Below are 21,773 nucleotides of genomic sequence, written 5' to 3'. Positions count from 1 at the left end.
ATGAGTATAGGATCAACTTAGTGTTGAGGGTTGTTAAGGTTACTTGTCGTATTGTTTTGATTATAATTCTTTCTAGCTTTGGAGAATGTAACAAATGATATTGTGATTCGATAACTCTAAGATTTGCCTTATCGTTATATTAGTGCTATGTTCAAATTGTAAGGCTTAGTTGTAATTAGTTATTTTTGGGTAACGCGAACCGATATACTCAAAATTACTTGATGTAAAGGAACAATTCACATTTACTTTTACTTTTAAATTGATGAAAAGACTTATGTTGTGTTGAGTTGATGATTTAGACTTGTATTGAATGAGTTATGTGCGTGCTAGAGTAATCGAAAACTCATGTTGAATGGGTGATAGCGGTTACTTTGGTATTTAGTTGGTATAACAAAGTAGTTAAGGGGACTTATTAGTTCTATTCCTAACTATATAGATGCCCAATTTCATAAGAGGAAGGTAGAACCTTAGTTGGGTGACTTTTGTGATTTTTGGTCATGCAATGACACTTACAGGTACATACACACAGTAACTAACCCTTATATACGATTTTCCTTTAAGACATTATTATTTATTGTTTATTGTGATAATATACATTGTATCAAAATTATGAGGTACTAGTGAGTAGACTTTATATGAAGAGATATCGATTATGACATCCTTAAGCTTAAAATAGTTTAGACAACGAGAGTACTAGTAGAAGGCGGAGACCATCCCCTTATTTATTTAAAAATTAGATTATGCCTTACTTGGAGTTAGAATGACTCCTTTATAAGTGAATTTCGTATCTTGTTTGAGTTGCTCAGTGGGTTGCTATCCCATAACACTCATTAATAGTAGAAAGCGGGAGTTATTCCCATTTGATAAATCATTAAATTATGATTGGCGTGACTCAACTGGATGATGTTCGGTTGATTTAATAGTCCCCTAGGTGAGATCCGACGGGATCACTGTATGGGGGGTATGAGCATACTTTTGTCATTGGGCGCCGGGTAGTCGATACTGCCCCTTGACCGAGGTGTTACTATGCGGGCTTTGCAAACCCTAATATGGTGGTCTCTTCACTGGATTGGTACCCCAGTGTGTCTTTTTCCTGAAGGTAGGATCTGAGAAGGTCAGTTGGAGGGGGTATGAGCTCACACTTTGCCATGAGCGCCGGGTGGCCGATAACGCCCTTGGCCTTGTCACTATGCCATGAAGTGGAGAAAAGATCCATTGATAGAATGTTATTCATTGATAGAAAGTTTATTCATTCATAGAAAGCTTACACATTGATAGAACTTTTACTCATTGATAGAAAATTTATTCAATGATAGAGTAGTTTATGCTAGTCAGAAGAGCGCCTAAGTTAAGTTACCTCAAGGGAGTTACCAGTCCCAAAGATAGATTATGATCACACTTACTTTAAGATAGGCAAGCTCTATATGGTCATGTGTTAGGTCTTGATTGAGTTGATACTACACGTGTTTTACAAGAGTTTATATTTTGAGAAGAGGAGTGTGAAGACCTGCATTCTACCCAAGAACACATGGGTCGGGTTGGAAAGGACGTAATGAGGTTAAGAAGTATAGATGAACGATAAACGATTACTATTTGTGTTTGTGTCTTATGAAATCATCTTATGTTGTTGTATAACATAATGTTATCTAGCAGTTGACCTTATTATATTTGATGCTAGTTACTGACGTGTAAGTGTACATGTTTATATTTGTTTGTTTGATGACTTTCTATGATTGTCCTGGTATACATTGGCCTTTGTTCTGATGTTGAGCATCAGGAGGATCATAGACAAGCGTAGCAGGTATTGGAGATCTTTTACATTGGGGGAGAATGATGAGGGCAAAGCATAACCTATGTCATACCTTTATCTTTTGATTTTGTATTTCCTATTTATCTTTTGTAAACTTTGGTTGCATACGTTTTGTTATGAGGCCTTGTTTCCTCCTTTGTATATTTGTATTTCCGTTGCGTAGTTTATAACTCCGTATGGTTTTAAAGAGTTAAGTCATTTTAAAACGCAAGCGTTGACACTGGAACCACGATCCATGCTTGGCATGTTGATTTGAAAACTCGACGATGAATCATTCCGTCGTGACACATTTTTGGAAAAGCATTGAAGGCCTTAGATTAGTTTAGTTATGTTATCTATCTATATATCCTTGTCACATCCTCAGTTTTTAGTAGAGATGTTGTCGAGATTTCCACTCGCCTTTTAAAGTTAATTTTTAACGTTTATCTAAATTCTTTTCATTTTCTTTTTATGTAACACTCGAATTTTCTCCCATCCTTCACGATTTTGGTTTCATTTTGGGGTTGGGGGGGTTAGAAATTCAGGGGTGTTACAGTTAAAGTTACTAAGCAAATAACGTAAGCATAACCTATGATGGGCATAAGGTGGTTACCACTCCAGTTCTTCCATGGTTGAAAATACCAGCGTGTCTATCAGAAATAATGCATAAACCCATCCTATTTGTGACATGCTTACGAATACAAGCCATGAACCACGACCATGCACCTATACACTCCTTCTCAACCAAGGCAAACGCTAATGGAAAGATTGCCTCATCACCATCTTAGGAAATGAAAGTCAATAAGGTATGACGATACTTACCATATAAGTGTGTGCCGTCGATGGCGATAAGAGATTTACAATAATTGAAGCCCTCAATGCAAGGTTTAAAAGCCCAAAAGACATGTTGGAAGGTTCTAATATTAGGTCGCACATATACACTTGCGTCATTGTCTTCCTTAATAAACCACTCAACTACTAGGCCCGGTTTAGAATGTTGCAAAGCTTTTAAAAAGCGTGGAAGGAGAGAGTAAGAACCTTCCCAAGTTCCATATATGGACAACAAGACTTGTTGTTTAGCACACCACACTCACTTATAATTTAAAACTATACCAAAACGATTTTTAACCATTTGTCGTCCGACAGAGACCTTAATGGATGGGTCTTTAGCAACTCAGTTTCTAATGACATTTTTAATGACAGAAGATGTCAAGTGAATGTGTCCAGCCGAGACAGTGTCACTACCCAAAACACAAGACCCATGCTTACCATTGTACGTAACAATATGCCATGAAGATGAATATGAATCAAGCGTAGCCCTGAGTCACCACAAACAGCCCCGCTTACACTTCAAGGTAAGGACGGTTTGGTTTGAAGTCTCCGTTCTATACTCCACATTTCTACAAATATGATACACTCTTATAGCTTCCAACAAAGCTTCATTACTATCGAACATCATACCCTTCTCCAACTCCCCTTCTTCGGTGTAAGTAGTATCACAAGCCCAAGTCCTCCAGGAGTTTTCCTCCTCATACTCGTCTAGAGGTGGACATAGGGCATAGGGAGTAGAAGCAACGATTTTAGGAATGTTGCCTAGGTCATGTCATTTGCTAGGGCATCCTCATCGACATCCACATCATCCTCAAAAGAATCGTCAACGAGCTCATTACTTTCTTTACCATCATCCTAAGGTCCCATGTCATCACTTTCTCCTATGTTAAGCACTGCATCACTTGAAACTTGATTCGGAGGGGGTTGGGAAGCAGTACAAGATGGGGAAGGAACAAAGAGATTTTGAGTTTCTTGAGTTGATATGGGCATAGGCGTAGGAGAAGGATATGATGCAACTACATTCCCTAAGGGTATTTCTTCTATGTATAACTCCAAAGAGGGTATTTGGGTAGACTTTGAATACTCCCACATAGCATCTATAGCCTCATCATCCTAAACCGAAAAGGCTAGCAATTCTCCACTCATGTCATATATAAAGCTTATATTTACGGTACTTCTAGTGGAGTCCAATCCAATCTTCGATCATATAAAAAGTTTAAACTCATTCAAATCCATGTTCGAGTTGCATGCAAACAACCTACCTCTATCCCCAACATAATGTACTTTGCCACTATTTTCTCGAATAGAACCACTCCAAAAACATACTATAGTGACACAAAATGATTCATTTCTACATGAATACAAACAAAATCAACATCATCATCAACTTCATGCCAACGCAATCTTTGAGAATTATATAACAATTATAACAATGTCATTTAGACAATAACATATAAACTATATGTTAGAACCCCAACAACAACAATAACATATATTTGAGAATTATATGACAATCATGAGAATGTCATTTTAAACAATTATAATAATAACAATGTAATTTGAGAATTATATAACATTGTCATTTAAACAATTATAACAATATCAATAACATATATTTGAGAAGTATATAACATTATCATATAAACTAGTGCATTATCACCATCAACAAGCATACTTCAAAAACCAATACAATAAAATAATTAAAACACTTAATTTTTACCTTAATTAGTTGTGGATGACCTACAAGAGTATATATTTGAGAATTTATGACCTACATTTCAACACACATTTAAAAACTTTAATAAACCCTAACTTTCGAAAAAAAATAAAAATAAAAAATCGAAAAAAAAATTGTCATTATGCAACCTAGGTTGTCACAAACTAAAGTGAAAATGCTAAAGTGGAAGAGGAAAGTAAGAATTCAAGGATTGAAGTCAGTTTAATGGAGGTATTAAGGAGGGATCCGTCGAAATTTTGTTAAGGTTTTTGTTTTTGAAATTTGGGAAAATGAGGAAGTAGGAGCTGCTTGTGTATTTAGCCGCGATTGTGTTCGCAATTAGTAACTGCGAACAGGTATTTGGTCAAAAAAAAAAGCCAAATGTGTTGTTCGCAGTTACTAACTGCGAACTAAGCCTTGGCCATTTTTTTTTGAGTAAAACACCTGTTCGCAGTTAGTAACTGTGAACATAATCCGATCCTCAGGCTTGGGATTTTCGCGCTTATTTTTTGAAATAAGTTGAAACATAGCTTAATGTATGCTTTTTTTTTTTGATAATTTTACTTATCTATTTCAAAAATTCTATTAATAACTACTTACATTATTTTAAAAAATATATAATGTGTTGGCCCAATAGAGATTGTCTCTTAAAAAGACTGTCTCTCACAAAAACATATAATTTTTGTATGAGACGATCTCCATGTACACGTGTTATATAATAAAAGGTTAAATATGAATACACGACTCTTTCATAAAAAGAAAAAATGGGTAGTATAAGTCTGTGTTGTATAGACCTGATTATTTGAAATTATTACGCCAATCGTTAAGCAATCTAACAAAGGCAATTTTTTCATAATATAAATAGCACCAAAGAAAATTAATGAGAATAAAATTTAATTATGTCAAGCAATTATTTCAATTGGGACGGACCTAGAACAATATTAAATGATATCAAAAATGTTAATGCAAGTGCCAACACCCATGACTTTTCAGGTCGGGCCGGGCCAGCCCGCGGGCAAAACACCAATCCCAAACCCGTCTCAAAAAAATTCGGACCACTTATTTTCTGCCCAAACCCACCTATCGGGCCATAATTTGGTACCCAAACCCTCACTTTTTCGGGCCGGGTTGGGTCGGGCCGCCCATGATCAGGTCTAGTGTTGTAGTATTAAATTATTAATATGGAAATTTATAGCTTATAGCATTTGTCGGAGTGTCAATAGTAAGCTAATAACATTATTTAGCAGTCTAATTAATTAATAAAGGTATAATCATTACTCCTAAGACATTAATGACTGAATTGCTTATGTTAGTAAAGATTTGACATCAAAATTTTCTTAAAAATTTAATCTTTGATTTGATCCTACGTAGACTATATCTAGAAAAATAACAATTTTAAACTAATTAGTTAAATGACTCTCTTATCTTAGCTATAGGGGTTTCATTTCCATTGATTGCAATGTAAGGTATCCATTATTTGGTACTTCTAATATCTAAATCTATATTTTATTTAAATTACTTATTTACTTATTTTTAATAGAGTATCAAATTTCTAGATTCCCACTTATATTTGTTCTTTTAACATTATATAACAAGACAATCAATAAAAGTAGGATAGCATATTAGCCATTTTTTTTTTGAAAAAAAATGTGAAAATAAATAGGAAAAAGACAAAGAAAAAAACACATGAATTCGATAAGGAGATATATATGACTTGGCAAATGAGATACCGAATTAAAATATGGCTCTGTTGCTAATTCATATATGCAGAATAAATAAACATCACAAAATAAAAAGTGAAGCAAAATAAAGACGGAAAGAATGCTTGATAATCAAATCACTTTATTGAAATATTAGGTAGGCAATGAAGAGAGTTCTAAACAAAAAAAAAAAAAAAGAAAGTCCTAAAAAAAAGTCCACATTCTTCCTAGTTTAGGATGCCAGATTGAAAATAGAACATTAAAATGCATAATAGTTCCTCCTTATTAACCTGATCCTCATTATTTTACATAACTAGAAACTAAATAGCATGTTTGCATGTGTAAAATTCAAACGCCAACCAAAAATGTTAGCACGAGAAGCCATGAACTCAACTGAAACGCTGATTGATCCCGAATACAAGAGTGTGTTTCTACAGCCAATCATTCCAGCATATGTTTTGGGTTTTATTAACCGTTCATATTCCCCAAGCAAACGTATTTAACCTACAAATTTAACCATCGAAACAGGGTCAATTATAACACGAGTTTTGCGATATGTAATCAGTGTGTGATATAGGATGCCCCAGAATGCCCGCTTTCAGAAGATAATGAAGCCTTAGCATACGAGGTTTATGATCATACTTGTCCAACTCTAATCATTTTTTTTGTATCTTTTTGAAAATTTATTCCCATCCATTACCACTTGAAAATGTGGTATTAGGGAGTATTCGAAAATTTTCAAAGGGCTAAAACATGTTTGAAAATAATGTTTTCATTACCATGACGATGACATAGCACATTATATCAAATCAACACTAGAACTCATTCTTGTAACTACAATTTAATACCAACAATCAAACGATGCATAACAGTCTCCCACCCATGCATCCACCTTGATGGGGTTTGTGGGCTGGTTGTATGCAACCTTACCCTTGTATAAACAAAGAGGTTGTTTCTGATAATTGCTAGCAAACATCATCTGAATTTCACATTGATGATTCGAGTAAGTTTGACATGCTGAGATATCTTTTTGATCACAATGTAAAGAAATCTTTCAAACAATTTAGTTTGTACGAGAAAGCTAAACTACATGACTTACTTCAACGTATTCATCCATGCCGTATTTTGAACCCTCTCGCCCAATACCAGACTCCTTGAATCCTCCGAATGGAGCCACCTAATTCATATTAAATAGTTTTAGAATAATATACAAGCTCATTTCTTTGATATACATTGAAGATGTGCACAAACCTCTGTGGAAACCAATCCTTCATTGACACCAACAATCCCATATTCAAGAACCTCACTGACACGCCACGAACGTTGAACATTTGATGTGAATATATATGCTGCTAGTCCTGCAATTTTTAAAAAAACGCTTATACCATTGATGGATTTCCGACATTATGAGAAACCCAAAAAATCAAGAGACGTAATTGAATGTTTTATATCACTCGTGCCAAGGAAAGCTCCAGAGTTCCAGACTAGACAATAAACTGACAAAATTTAACCTAAGCTAGAAGATAATAATAATAAAAGCACGAACCTGCATTAGTATCATTTGCCATACGGATAGCTTCTTCCTCCGTTTTGAAGGGAAGAAGTGGAGCAACAGGCCCAAAAATCTCTTCTCTGCAAGATATAAAACCGCTTTAATATGAGCATTAGAATGTCATAACACAGACTACACATTACATTATCTATTTCCATTTCGAATTCCAATGTCCAAGTATTTCAGAAATCTATAAAAAGAAACAACTCCCTAATTCATAGAACTAGCAATAGAGATGGGGAAGAAGACATGTAGATCTGGGTTTGCTCAACAGAGTTTGAGACAAGTGTCGTTTTTAATATATATACACTTGTTTGTTCTTCGAGAGAAAAAAAGGATACATATGCTATGCGTTTCTCAAGTCAGCCCCGTATTCCGTGTCTGTATCCGAGCTGTATCACAACTCATACAGACCCAGACATGCGAGGCGTTTGGTACTACATATGAAAACAAGGGATATTATTTGAAAAGACAGGCCATTCCAAACTCTGAATATCTTTATCTTGTGTTCTCCTTGAAGTTATGAAAAGCTCTTCCAAAACCACCATTGATTGAACAAACCATGGGCCTAGGGATGGCAACGCGTTGGATCTGAACCGAGTCCAGGTGGACCCGGATCCGTGTGTCTAGTTTTGTAAGACCCATATTTGGATCCGTGGATATTGCAGATCCAGTACCGGATCCGGGTCCAAAACGGGTTTGACTTGTTTTTGTTTTTTTGTATTTTTTGATCGTGTTGAGATTTCCATAAATCTATATTCATAGACTAATGATAATAATATATATAATTTCACAATCGATCACCAAAAAAAACATTATACAACTTAAAATTGTCTTGAAAATATCCAACGAACACATTAAAGTTGGATAATAGTAGTGTGCTTGGGTACTGGGGTACTGGGGTATTAGGAGTAGTGTACAGTGAGTGAAGTGTGCAATTTTTTGATCGTGGGGTACTGGGCTATTAGGAGTAGTGTACAGTGAGTGAGTGCGCGACTTATTAGTGAGTCAGTAGGGAATGGGGATTAGCATATTCACATTCAAATTATAATTATAATCCAAACTATGTACAGTCAGCAAGAATATATATTTAATATATAAAAAATAAAACGGGTCCTCCATATCCACGGGTCCGGGTATTTTTCTAAGATCCGGATCCGGATCCGTGAAATATAAACAGATCCGAATACAACCCGGATCTGATTTAGGACCCAGATCCGTGAAAACGGATACGGATCTACGGCTCTACGTCGGGTCCAATACCCATTGCCATCCCTACATGGGCCTTTGTTTGCAGGAGACATATCAATGCTGTTTATTCAGGGTTCAATCATGGAAAAAAAATGACAGAGTAATGTGAATCGCGGCCGGCACAGTGTGAATTTTTGGGAAAAAAATTCACATATGGGGAGTTTTGAGCGTATGATTGCCTTTTTTTTGTTGAACTACTATTATTATGCAATAATATGCCCATAGCTATTATAATTGTACTATACATGGTACTCTTAATGAATAATTAATTAACTTATTAGTTGATTCCACAAACAAGGACAAGCTAATGACATTTTCCAATTCCCTATTTTGTTTCCCTTCCGATCCAAGTAAAACATGTAGACGGTAAACAGGAAGAAAATACTAATTACTACTCCCTTGGTCCTTACAAAATTGCACCTATTTCTATTTAAGTTTATCCCACTTACTTTATACTATTTCCTTTTTTGGCAATGGTCCTACTCTCCTTTTAATTTCATCCACAAACTTATTCAGCCCAATCATCTTATCCACTCATTTCTTCTATCCACTTGAGTTCGTCTTGATCTCCAACTACAAATTAATACTACAACTAGAAAAGGGTATAGAGACAGAGTGAATATGCGCCAATGAGCGGAATGATATAATCAAGAAAAACACCCAAGTTAAGGATGTAGAAGGTATGCCATAATATCAACCTTCAATGGGAACAAAAAGCCACATAGATTCAGTATGTACCTCGAGAGTAGCATATCACTCTTGACATCTGTCATGACGGTAGGTTCATAGAAAGTCATTCCAAGATTATGTCTTCTACCACCAAGCAATATTTTTGCACCCTGAGAAGAGAAATATAAAAGGAATATTTACATTAATTTCCCAAGGAAAGGGAAACACTTTTATGCTGTTGAGCATATGGGTAAAAATCAAGCAGGAAAGACAAATTATGCCTAGCTTATACAACAAAATGAAATAGTTACCTTTGAGATTGCATCTTCAACAAAGGACTCAACCTGCAGCCCAAATTACAAACAATAAAGAAGGATAAGTGTCTGTTTAATCTCTTCTGAGGATCCAATAACAATTTCTAAGCTTTATCAGAAATACCTTCTGAACAGCAGCTTCATTAATAAGGGGTCCCTGCAACATTCAGGCACTTTTTAACTATGCTAATCAACTGAAATTAACTTCCTAATGTAAGACCTAGCCATCAATATTCAAAGAACACTTGTCGACAAAATCGGATTTGACAAGTTCAAAATCTTAATCAATTGAATCTAACTTCCTAATGTGCACCATATATGACAAACAAGTGTATCAAGAAGACAAGAACCACTAATGTTTTAAGAACTTCACGAACAAAGACAATGTATTAAATCAGTTATATAAATGAGTCATCACCTGGACAACACCATCAACAAAACCATCCCCAACTTGAAGTTTCTCGACAGCTTTTGAAAAAGCGCTTGCAAATTTTTCATATATACCTGCCATAAGTTAAAATATTTGTCCAGAGTTCAGCATGTATGCAGTACATTACTACGAGAGCTTAGTATCTGTTGGATTATTTGAGGAGGTATTTTAATACATCTTAGTAAACATGGATAGTCTAAAGAATGTGTAAAATACGTGGTAAATGATTATAACTTAACTAAAGCCATTATGATTTTTTAATCAATGGCTTTGACGAGTCTCTTACTCATTTCCTTCTTTCACATACTTCTTTTTCAATCAAGCGATCAATATCATACTCTAAAATCTTGCAGTTCAAACAATTATGATACAAATAATGGACAAGTCCTTTAAAACCTGCTCTATTGGTCTCAAGTGTGCATAAATTCCACAAAAATATTGAGCTAATATATTCTTTTTACGTTTAACTTATTTAAATGTTGAAGTTCCACTTACATGAACCAACAACAAGCCGCAAGATTCAAGCAAGACCAGAAAATAGAGATCAAGAATTTAAATAACTCCCGTCTTACCTTCTTGAACCAGGATTCTATTCACACAAACACATGTTTGTCCACTATTACGGAACTTGGACGCAAGCTGCAAATGATAACCAAAACTTTCATCAATACCACCAAAACCACATAAAACAAGAGAGGCTTAAAGTTAAAGCATAAAGCTCTGCAATCTTTAAAAGGTATACAATGCCAGGAAAATTTCCTAAAGAAAAATACTATAGATAAGCATCTACAAACGACATTATCCCAGAAAAACCAACTAAACGACAGTCTTTTTACAGCTACAAATTTTCTTTTTTAACCATGAATCCCCATACAAATTGTAACATAGAAACATTTTCTCAATTTTTGGATTTGCTATAGTGGAGCCCTATCCTTTTGATAGATTATTTGCTGATGCATGCAAAGCTTTCTCTTGCTTACTACTTTTTTCTTTCTAAATCTTATTCCTAAAAGTCAATGCAAGGTCATACTCTATAAAATTCATGCAATGAGTCCATAATCTCGGACGCAGTCGTGATTAAGATAACGGTCATAATCGTAGTAAGCTCAAAACATGTACAATGTGTGTTCAGATAGTGATGCTACTATATGTTGCACTATTCTTAAGATCTGATGATCTGCATGTCCTTGAGTCTTAAGTTGACATAAGGAAAACTATTAGAAGTCTTCATCTAAAAGCTATAACTGAGAGCTTCCCCGCTGCCAACACTAACCTCTCTGCCCAATAAATTCCCGGAAAAAATTCAAAGATGCAGTGAAGAAAAATTGCAACTGCAAAAAGAGAAACAATCACTGAAAGAGGGACAAGAAGAGTGATAGGAAATAAGGAGGGGTACTTCAATCTAGTATTTTGTCTTCCCCTTCAGTCCTTTTATGTCCCCGGAAAGGAAATGCATGGATGACAGCCACACACATTCCAGAACATTGAGAAGTATTCTTCTTGCCAGCCTGGCTTTTCCATTTGCAAAACTAGGTACTATAAAATGGAAACGTATCAGGATACTGAAACACAAGGTTGAGATCATTTTTGTGCTTCACAACAAAGCAAGAGAACCCGAACTAACAAAATTTCCAATGACATTTCCTCCTAATACCATCACCTTAAGAAAGAGGGCATCAAAAAAGAAATCAGTAAAACCTAATTACTTAGGGGCATCAAAAAAGAAATCAGTACTTCGAAGAGCCATCAGATAAGACAGCAATAATATATAGTGCCCGTCCCACCACTCCCGATTCCCGAAGCACAAAACGTGTAGATCACTCTTACCCAGCACAAGGTCTGCATTGTGTCACTATTTTCGAGCTATTAAAGGACGCCCTCCCGCAAATACCAAAGTTTATCAAGGGTAATTAAGAGACGTAATTGTTTTAAGATGCCAAACCATCCACCCCTATAGAGTCAAAACTAATGTACAATAAAGCTTAGAATACTCTTAGCCAGGTTCAACTTCAACTGAAATACGTTTTCAAAGGGTTGAGTATAATGTCTGATATCCGGAATATTCAAAAAAACAAGTGCAATAAATAATTTAGTCTTACAGATCCTTTCACTGCCACATCCAAGTCCGCATCATCAAATACTATGCAAGGTGCATTGCCACCAAGTTCCAGGGACACCTAGCATAAATAGATTAGGCAATCAGGAGTAGGTTATACACACCACAATTCATACAAATCTTAGAGCTTAAGCATACCCTTTTAACAGTATTGGCAGCACCAGCCATTAATTTCTTTCCCACAGCAGTAGAACCTGTGAAAGTAATTTTTCTCACCTGACAAATTTATGGTCATTTTTTACAATATGAATTACAATTGGGATGATAGTAACATAAATATCTTTATTTCAAATTCTAACCTGCGTACTGGCAAGTAAAGAATTCCCTATTTCTGAAGCATTCCCCATGACTACATTCACTACACCCTGAAATATATGATCAACAATTTCACAAAAGTGAACAACATAGTGAAATAATAACTTCAGAGAAAGCATTCCACACTAAAAAAGAAGATTATATCACTGAGCAAAATCTCGGATGAGGTCCTATAATAATGGTCACTGAACCACTTTCGAGGTTAATGTGAATGGTATATAGCAGCTGATGCGGCTTATATTGCAGTCACAAACTCTCAAGAATTTAGGCTTGTTTAGTTTTAGGGACTAGGTCAAAAACTCTAAAGAATTTAGACTTGTTGTAGAGAAGTGAAAGGTAAATTTCCTAGGCCTAACAGTACCCTTTAGTTTGGGATTTTGTGACCTAATTCCTAAATCAAACAAGTCTAAATTTGAAAGTTGAGTGAATTGATTTTAGAGTTTAACAACCAGTTTCGACCCTGTTTAGAGAAAATTGACCTACGATCAAATCATATCTTGTTAAGAGCGGTTTTAATCTTATTTTAGCTAGAACAATTAGTATAAAGTCATAAATTAATATTATAGTTCAATTGTGTTAGTATGGGAGAAAATTGGCAAGGCTGATAGATCTGCGGACTGTAAAGCAGAAATCACAAGAGTCTAGAGTCTGAAGTCCGAATTCAAAACTACGCAGTCCACATTGGATTATCATATAGAGCAATGTGCTGAGACGCCTGGGACTGAAAAGGAGGCCTCGCATGAAGTGAAAACTTAGTAAGTTCTAAGTAGTAAGCACAACATTGGAATGATGCTCATATGATGATTTACAATAATTTTCTTTTTTGATTCTAATTTTACCATTTTAATTTTTATAATTTTCAATGAAAAGAATTACCACCTACCGGAGGAATTCCAGCTTGGATTGAAAGCTCAGCTGTAGCCAGAGCTGTCAATGGGGTAAGTTCCGATGGTTTAATCACTACAGTACAACCACTTGCAAGAGCAGGGCCAACCTGATACAGTTAGGATAGAAATGTTATCTTAATGGAGATAAATCTACTATGAGATATGCACAAGTTGATCAAAGATCAGTTGCTTCGATATGGCTACCCCTCTGTTTCTTATAAATTGTTAGGAGATAATCATTCATGAAAGAAAAAACTCAGACCTTTCTGGTAATCATTGCCAGCGGGAAATTCCAAGGAGTAATGACTCCAACAACACCAACTGGCTGCGGATAAGAAAAAGACAAGACATCAACAAAAAATGACATACATGAATATTAACATTACAACAGCACAATTCAAACATTTTAGTCCTTCAAGCATTGAAATTTTCATTCTATATCCCAAATTTGAACCATTAATTGCAAAAAGGCCTACTAGACTACTAGTGAGATGACTTCCTCATGTAGTGAGACTTTTTATTTGGGAATTTTAAAAAGATAAAGGGAGAAGAAAGAATACTGCAACATTCAGTGAGATAAAGCAGCACCATAAAAAACTACCAGATAAAAATCCTATTTCTACCAACAAAAACAATCTTTTAATCTGAAAACAATCTGGCACTTGTAATTACGTATGACCATTTCATGCTTGATGGTGATCACAAGCATGGAAATAGCTTGCTCCATAAAATACATGTATCTGCCTCTAATAGCGCAGAAGAGGCTAAACCGCTAAATCGAGATGGTTCTCAATTGTTTTGATCTGACTAATCATATTATAAAGGGGAGAATCGGCAATGTCTCAGTTGGAGCATGTACCACTTTCCCACAAGAGGTCGACTCTCGATGCCATTTCCTCTAGCCTTTCTCTTCCCTTGGCCTATCTACCTTGGACTCCAAAAAAAATCATATCATAAAGAGAAAAAATATCCTCATAGACCTTTGACTCCATAACATAGCTAGAGTTAGGAGAGTAGAAAAAAGGGAAGGTAACAACAAGCTATCTTCATCTTAAGAAAATATATTAGACTAAACTATGTTCCGTTCTATACTTATGTAAATCAATATATAACATTACATAGTTTATTATTGTTAAGATTATTGGTGACTTGTGTTACCAAGTAATCAAAACATGATTAAGATAATTAATCATCCTATTTAGTGTTAAGGTTAGAAGAGGACAAAATATCACATGTTTGTGATTTGGTAGTATGGGAATCAAAGAGTATATGATACTATGGAAGAGTATCTTTGACATGTGAAGAATTAGAGTGCAAAATTTAGTCCAAGGATTAATGTGCATGAGCATGGGAGACCGAAGTAAGCATAGAAGAGGAAAGGAAAGGGACAGCAGCAAGCTGGCACGTTCTGACCAGCTGCTCGACTGGTTGCTCACCCGAGCACTAGGTCGAGCGAAGGCCAGCTGCTATTTTTCGAGGCCACTGGAAGCTGCTGCTGATCTCTCTTATCCCAATTCAGTTGAATTATTGGCTATATATACATGAGACTTAGGACCTCATATTGTGCACCAAAGTCTCACATTATAAGCTACCTTCTTGCTTGTGTATTTACTCCCATTTTAGCTCCTCTCTTCCCTTACACTAATACTCCATTGTAATTCCTTCAAGTTTGTATTTTCTCCTTTAAACACAATAATATAAATCCTAGGCTAAATGGTGGATGTAGCCCAAGATTGGTGAACCACCTTAAATCTTTGTCTTGATTATTTACTTATTATTCCCATTCATCACATTGTATTGCATTATTTGATTCCTATACTTGACACAACACAAACACACACTTAAACCTTAATTTAGTGATCCTTGAGTGAGGTTTATAGCCTCTCCTTTCAATTATGTTCCTAATTTCTGAAAGAATTTTTTACTAACAGAAAATGGAGAAGCCACAGCACAAGTTTGTTATTTGATGATTAAAAATAGCACATGAGTGACTTCATGGACACACCTGTTTCAGAACAAGCAACCGCCGATCAGATAATGGAGCAGGAATGATATCACCATACATCCGTTTTGCCTCCTCAGAGAAGTATTCAACAAAGGAAGCCCCATAAGCAACCTGCAATGAGATGTTTACCTTTGTCTACAACAAAACAATGGAAGCAATCCATCTACATAGGGAAAAAGCGCAAAAAGGGCTTAAACAGCAAATTATGTCTTCCGCAACATGACTGTAAATACCAACTAAAGTCCTTAGAAAATTAATAAATAAGCATAATTAAGGGCCAAAATCAGCCAAAGTGTGAATCTACTCCATAAAAGTTGTCAGTTGGATACACCTCCATAAAATTGGGTCTCACTAAAGTTGATTTCGTTCATTAAATGTTACCTCTCCAATTGCTTCCTTTAAAGGTTTCCCTTGCTCTAACGTAATAAGTTGTCCAAGTTCCTCCTTGTGGGCAATCAGTAAATCATACCTGAACAAAAATTCTTTCAATAGAATGAACAATGACACATTTTATAAAACTGCTTCATGCAAGGAAAGAAAGCTAAGTCCTGTTCCATATTAACAAGGTTTTGAGCAAAAAACAGCAACTAGCTTGTCGGGACGAATTAATGTCACAAAATCTTCAACTTCAGGGATTAGGCTATGAAGCAGTCCAATTTGCAGCAGTATAGTAGTAATATAAGAGATTAATTTCGTAGCGTTGTTAAAAAGTGACAAGCTACAAATAATAAGGAAGCATTGCTGTGTGTAAAAACAACCTTTAGAACGATGTAAACTAGTAATTGTTTATGCAATAGCATTTTATTTATATGTATACAGCAAAAAGCGCCTCGTCTACCATCCTGACAAAGTTTCATAGAGAAAATACAAATGGATGCTTGTATTCCTGAAGCAAAATTCAACAGAAATGAATACAACCAAAAAACGGCTGAGGTCCCCTAACTTAAGTATAAACAATTGACAATATTTGAGACAAGAATAATGTCTTTAACCCAATTTCATAGTCCGTTTTTCAATTTTTGACTCTCAGATCCAGACGTATTGCGCAATCACGTTTGCTAATGCTGGAGCCCACACCCACACTCTCACATTATTCTCTCTACTCTTCTTCCTCAAAAAGCACGTAACTTAGCAAAGCAGCAGAAAATCAGGTGGTTTGCCAAGGGCTTAGGACACTTCAGGTGTATAATACACGATTCATTTCCTAGGTCACTACATTCTAGTTCTTGACGAAAACTGGATCCATTTTTTGATTGATAATGACATCTAGAATTGAATCTGCAATGGCTATTTGCAATCCATTGTGGTTTTTATGACAAAAAAATTTGCAGATATTGCATCTTAATAAATAGTCCAAAAGTTTATTTGAATAAGTTTCATAATAAAATTAGCTCTTGAGCATTGAAATAAATATGATTTAAGCGTGCAACTAATATGACTATTGTTTTGTCTTTTTATTTAAGCATTTATCTTCCAATAGATTTTAAAATATTTTGCAAGGAGGTAAATTTAGTTTCCGAAATTTAAAAAGTACTACTTCAAGTTTTTTGAATGAATTTGTGAAAAAATTAATTTCCAATTCTAAACAAATTAGATCCCTCGAACTTATAAAGCATTTTGCCTAAATTTGCATTAAAAATTACAAATTAGATCCCTCAAAGTTATAAAACTTATAAAACATTGATCAAAGTATATTAAAATTAAAAAGACAGACAATTTTGGTACCATTTCCGAAGGCATTTGCTCCTTTCAGCTGCTGTAGTTTTGCTCCATGCTATAAAAGAAAAGCACAAAGGGAAAAACAAAGAGGAAAGAAATAAGGACATTCCATCAACAAACACTCCGACAGAGTCAAAAAAAAATTATGACAATTGACAGCTAAACCAACAGTCAAGCCCAGAAATTGTGAGCCAAGATACATACAAGATTCACAAGTGAACTAACAAACAAGCCCACAACAAAAAAACTGTATATCCATTGTAAATGCTATATAAATCCTATTTTCCCCCCACACTATATAAAGCACACGGAGTAAGTTCAAGAGATGTGAAAATATCACTATAGTTGACATCCAGACTTGACATGCCTAGTCTCAATTAAACAGTTTGAGCAATTACATTTACACATGATGCAACTAACCAGAATGATTTGAATTTACATGGTCGTAGATGATTCTCTACGTCTCCATGGCAAAAATCGTTACTACAACTATGCCAAAGCCTTCTTGCACCCCTACTTTTTTGGGTGGATCCCATCATTTCATCAAAAAATCCCCTAGCTAATCTTATCTAGAATAAAATTATAACAATCACCAGTTTTTTTTCCGAAAAGTTTCAATATCTGTTCAGAAACGTTGATTCTACTTCAAAAATCACCTTCAACTTTATCAGAACTTATTTAGCATTTCTAGTTGAAACAAACACATTCAATACAAAATAAATATATATGCCGCAAAAGAGGACTTTAGGACAAAAGAAGTCTTCAACTCTCAGGGACATATTTACTGATTCTTCTTCAACTCTCACCAGCAAAACCAAAATTCTCCATAAGAATTTCCCATTCCCCAATTCCTTTAACTAAAACATTTAAGTAACAATAACATTTTCTTTGAAAGAATCGGTTGAAACAGAAAAGTTGACACCACTAGTCCACTATCATTCAACCATACAGAAAATTATATATCATTTTTCCGAATCTCTAGAAATGAGCTATTCACAAGACTACTTCATGAACCACAGCTTCCTAATAAGCTGGCATCAAAAAGAAATTCCAAAAACCGAAAAAAAGAATGATTTATCAACTAAACATCATCTAAAACTCAGAACTTAGAAGAGAAGTCTAGCACCACTTTCTACACTAACTCTCACAGCAGAATAAACCATGATTCCAATTACCAATATCTTCCAATCTCTGATTAATAATCAAAACAAAATATCAGAGCTACAGTTAATATCAAAAATAGCAGCAGCTTGATGCTAAAGATGACATCTGTAAATATAGAGTATTTTTAAGAATTTAAAAAAAAAAATTAACAAGAATCAAAAGACATACTGCTGAATGTTTCATAAGCTGCAGAAATTGCATCATTTGTCTCCTTTGCACCCATACACGGAACTGTTGATACGACATTACCAGTAGCAGGATTGGTTACCTGTCATCACGTAGAACAAATTTTACATATATGCAAAGTTCATAAAGCGGCCAGTCAAATATGCAAGTTCAAATATAAGAAAAGACTAATGAAAACTAATTCCTTAACAATGTTCAGAAACAATTATTTGGATAGAAGAAAACAGAAGTGGAAGGAAAACATATCTTCCCATGCCGGTAGAAAGAAGGTTGAATTTCATAGAAATGAAAAGTATGAGGAAAACAATGCTAAGAAATCTTCACTTTCCTTTCCTCCCGAATTGGAGGAATTTGGAAGGAAAGAACACCAAAGTTTTTACCCTTTAACCTGTCCATACATTCCTTTCCTACAAGAAAAACCCTTACACATCTAATGAACCCATCTATTTGCTGCCCATCACTTCATCCACTTACAGAAAAACCACAAGAGAATCATACCTCTATAACCTTCTTATCATAAGCTTCAATCCATTTCCCAGCAATTAGACCTTGACTTCGTAACAGTCCCGAACTTTTAAGTCTCATTGCAACATCTTCAGCAGTACTACTCATCTGAATAAACATCAAACATCATATTAGAATTCAAACATAAAATGCTTATAGAAACTGCATGTATATATGAGCATTAATGAAATAAGTCAAAATATTGCAGCATCAAAGCATAACATTCACCAACAATTCCATGATAAAGCCATAACAATAGCATAAAAGAATTCAACAAGTGATACTTCATATCAATGATCATGGGAAAATAGAGCATTACAAATTTCCCTTGCATGAATCCAATAACATCTATGTCTTAATCAATGATAGTTCTGTTATGGAAACAACTCAACCAAAACCTTATCTAATGATTGAAGCCCATAGCATGCTATATATTCTATCATGTCCCTCTCACGAGAGCACTTTTAGAAGTATACATGCGCCACAGACCCTTCTCATAGAAGGGCTTAATATTCCACCGAGGGGTGTCGCTTATCAGATTGAAACACTTTGGCGACTGATACCATATTATAAAACCAACTAAAATACAATGTAATTCATAATCATTACCACTAAACAGCAGAAATTAGGATTTCAATCCTACAAAAGATTATTAATTACAAAATCTCCATCAAAAATTCAACAACCCCATTTGTATTAAAAACCAAGAAATAAACTGGTTTAACTAAGCTTGTATACCATTGAATTTGAGGCATTGACAATCAAATAAAAACAACATACATACAAATCCATCAAATTATATCAAACAAAAGCTAGAAACACCCATTTTGAGATCAAACTGATGAACAAAAATCAACCAAAAATTGAGGGTAAGTAATCGAGAGAAGGAAATTGCCTGGCGACAGAAAATAGCAGAAGAACGGTGTATATGGGATGAGCGGCAAATCAAGCTGATGGTGGGGGAAGCAGCTATGGTCGATGATAACAATCTTCTCATCATTGCCAATTTTACAATGGATCGATGAATCTACACCAATTCAGTGTAACTGATTTCTTTTACTAAATTAAGGACAAATTTGTAGCAAATTTTCTAAATATTACAATTTTAAAATAAATTCAACACATTTCAAAATAAATTGTTTATGTATGTGCCAGGTTAATATGTATTACATGGATTATGACTCATAAGATTATTTAGTTGCACATTGATTTTTAAGAAAGAAAGAACGGCTACTGATAAATTAAAGGGGTGTTGTGATAATTGAAGTACACATTTTTCGTAATTCATTGTAGAATTTCTATTTTGCTCTTTTCTTTAAAATAAATAGTTATGATTTTTTTCGATTCATCAAACTTAACCATTTAATGTAAATTCAATTTATATAATTTTTCATTTTAAATGCAACGCAATTTTACATTTTTTATAAATTTCATTAAAAAATAAAAAGCCCTTAATTGAGGTTAAAGTACAAAACCATAAATACAGGATTTAATGCAAGAAATTTAAAATCAATATAATCGATCAACACCAAGAGTTATCGAGGTATCACAAAATGTGGATTACTACCTCTCTTAGTCTAATTGGTGTGTTTATTAAAAGACGAAAAAAAGAAGGAAAAATTGTCCGGTATAATTCGACCTTTTGACAATATGTTGTAAAATAACCAATAGTATTGATTATTTTCAAATAATACGACCTTTGTTTGAGTATTGCTGCTAGCATCCCCAACAAATTTGAAATCGGCTACTACAAGTCATTAGCTGTTGCATCACCCTGCTTCCATCTTATACTTATGTCTTCTTCTCCCTCATAACAACATTTTTACATTTTTTACCTAAAAAATAAGAGTGAATTTTTTTTTCTCACTTTTAATACTTTAAATCTTTACTTTATTTTGGAAAAAATAAACTCTCATTGCTCTTCAACATACAATAATGGGTCAAATTCGAACCATTTTTGTGAAATGTGAGCATGGATTTGTTGAGAAATTGCAAGCGGCAAAGAGGGGTATTTGACTTGGAGAAAGTTTTATTTATGTTCCAAATAGCCTGTAAATAATTACATATGAATTTCATATAATTTTTTCTGTTTATTTTTAAAATTTTCTTCCTCACATTAACCACTTAATTTTTGGATTTGTGGGATGTCAATTGAAGGATTCCACTTGAAACTTTTTTTAAGTGGAAAGGTGATGTAATTGCAAAAGAAAATAATTTTGGAAGATTAGATTGATTAGAAGCTGAAGATGAAATGTAATGTTGATAAAGTAACAAATTTGGGGTAATTAGGTGTGATTTGGTGAGAGAATCTTGCTTAAACTAAGTATAAGGAAAAAAGATATTAAATGTTTGGGAATGACCTTAGTAGCCGGTTACCAATTTGTTGGGAGTGCTAGCAGCAATATTTAAATAAAGGTCGAATTATCTAAAAAAAATCAATACTAGAGGTTATTCATAGCAGATTGTCAAAATGTCGGATTATTTCGGACAATTTTTCTAAAAAAGAATGATAAAAGAGCTCAAATGGAGTTTCCAAAGAGGTAAATATATATACTCTAGTATTTAGGGCTAAAGGTTATAAGGATTATAACCGAGTAAAAATAAAAGTTTATAATATATATATG

The 21,773-nt window shown here is 34.5% G+C and overlaps 1 protein-coding gene across 1 annotated transcript; it reads right to left on the bottom strand.

The window, feature by feature from the left end:
* Positions 1-6,159: 6,159 nt before the first annotated feature.
* On the bottom strand, positions 6,160-20,416 carry LOC130799580 (succinate-semialdehyde dehydrogenase, mitochondrial). The gene is made up of 20 exons (XM_057662721.1): positions 20,045-20,416; positions 19,144-19,257; positions 18,628-18,727; positions 17,302-17,350; positions 15,958-16,045; positions 15,577-15,687; positions 13,834-13,896; positions 13,568-13,678; positions 12,669-12,734; positions 12,508-12,585; positions 12,353-12,430; positions 10,826-10,892; positions 10,242-10,327; positions 9,948-9,980; positions 9,821-9,853; positions 9,579-9,679; positions 7,584-7,669; positions 7,289-7,395; positions 7,137-7,214; positions 6,160-6,541 (listed from the first exon to the last, which is right to left on the bottom strand). The coding sequence occupies exons 1-20, from the start codon at positions 20,147-20,149 to the stop codon at positions 6,506-6,508; spliced, it is 1,590 nt and encodes a 529-aa protein (XP_057518704.1). The 5' UTR covers positions 20,150-20,416; the 3' UTR covers positions 6,160-6,505.
* Positions 20,417-21,773: the final 1,357 nt, after the last annotated feature.

This window comes from Amaranthus tricolor, chromosome 14 (genome assembly GCF_026212465.1).
Source record: "Amaranthus tricolor cultivar Red isolate AtriRed21 chromosome 14, ASM2621246v1, whole genome shotgun sequence".
Taxonomy (NCBI): Eukaryota; Viridiplantae; Streptophyta; class Magnoliopsida; order Caryophyllales; family Amaranthaceae; genus Amaranthus; species Amaranthus tricolor.
This window is presented reverse-complemented; position numbering and strand designations above follow the sequence as displayed.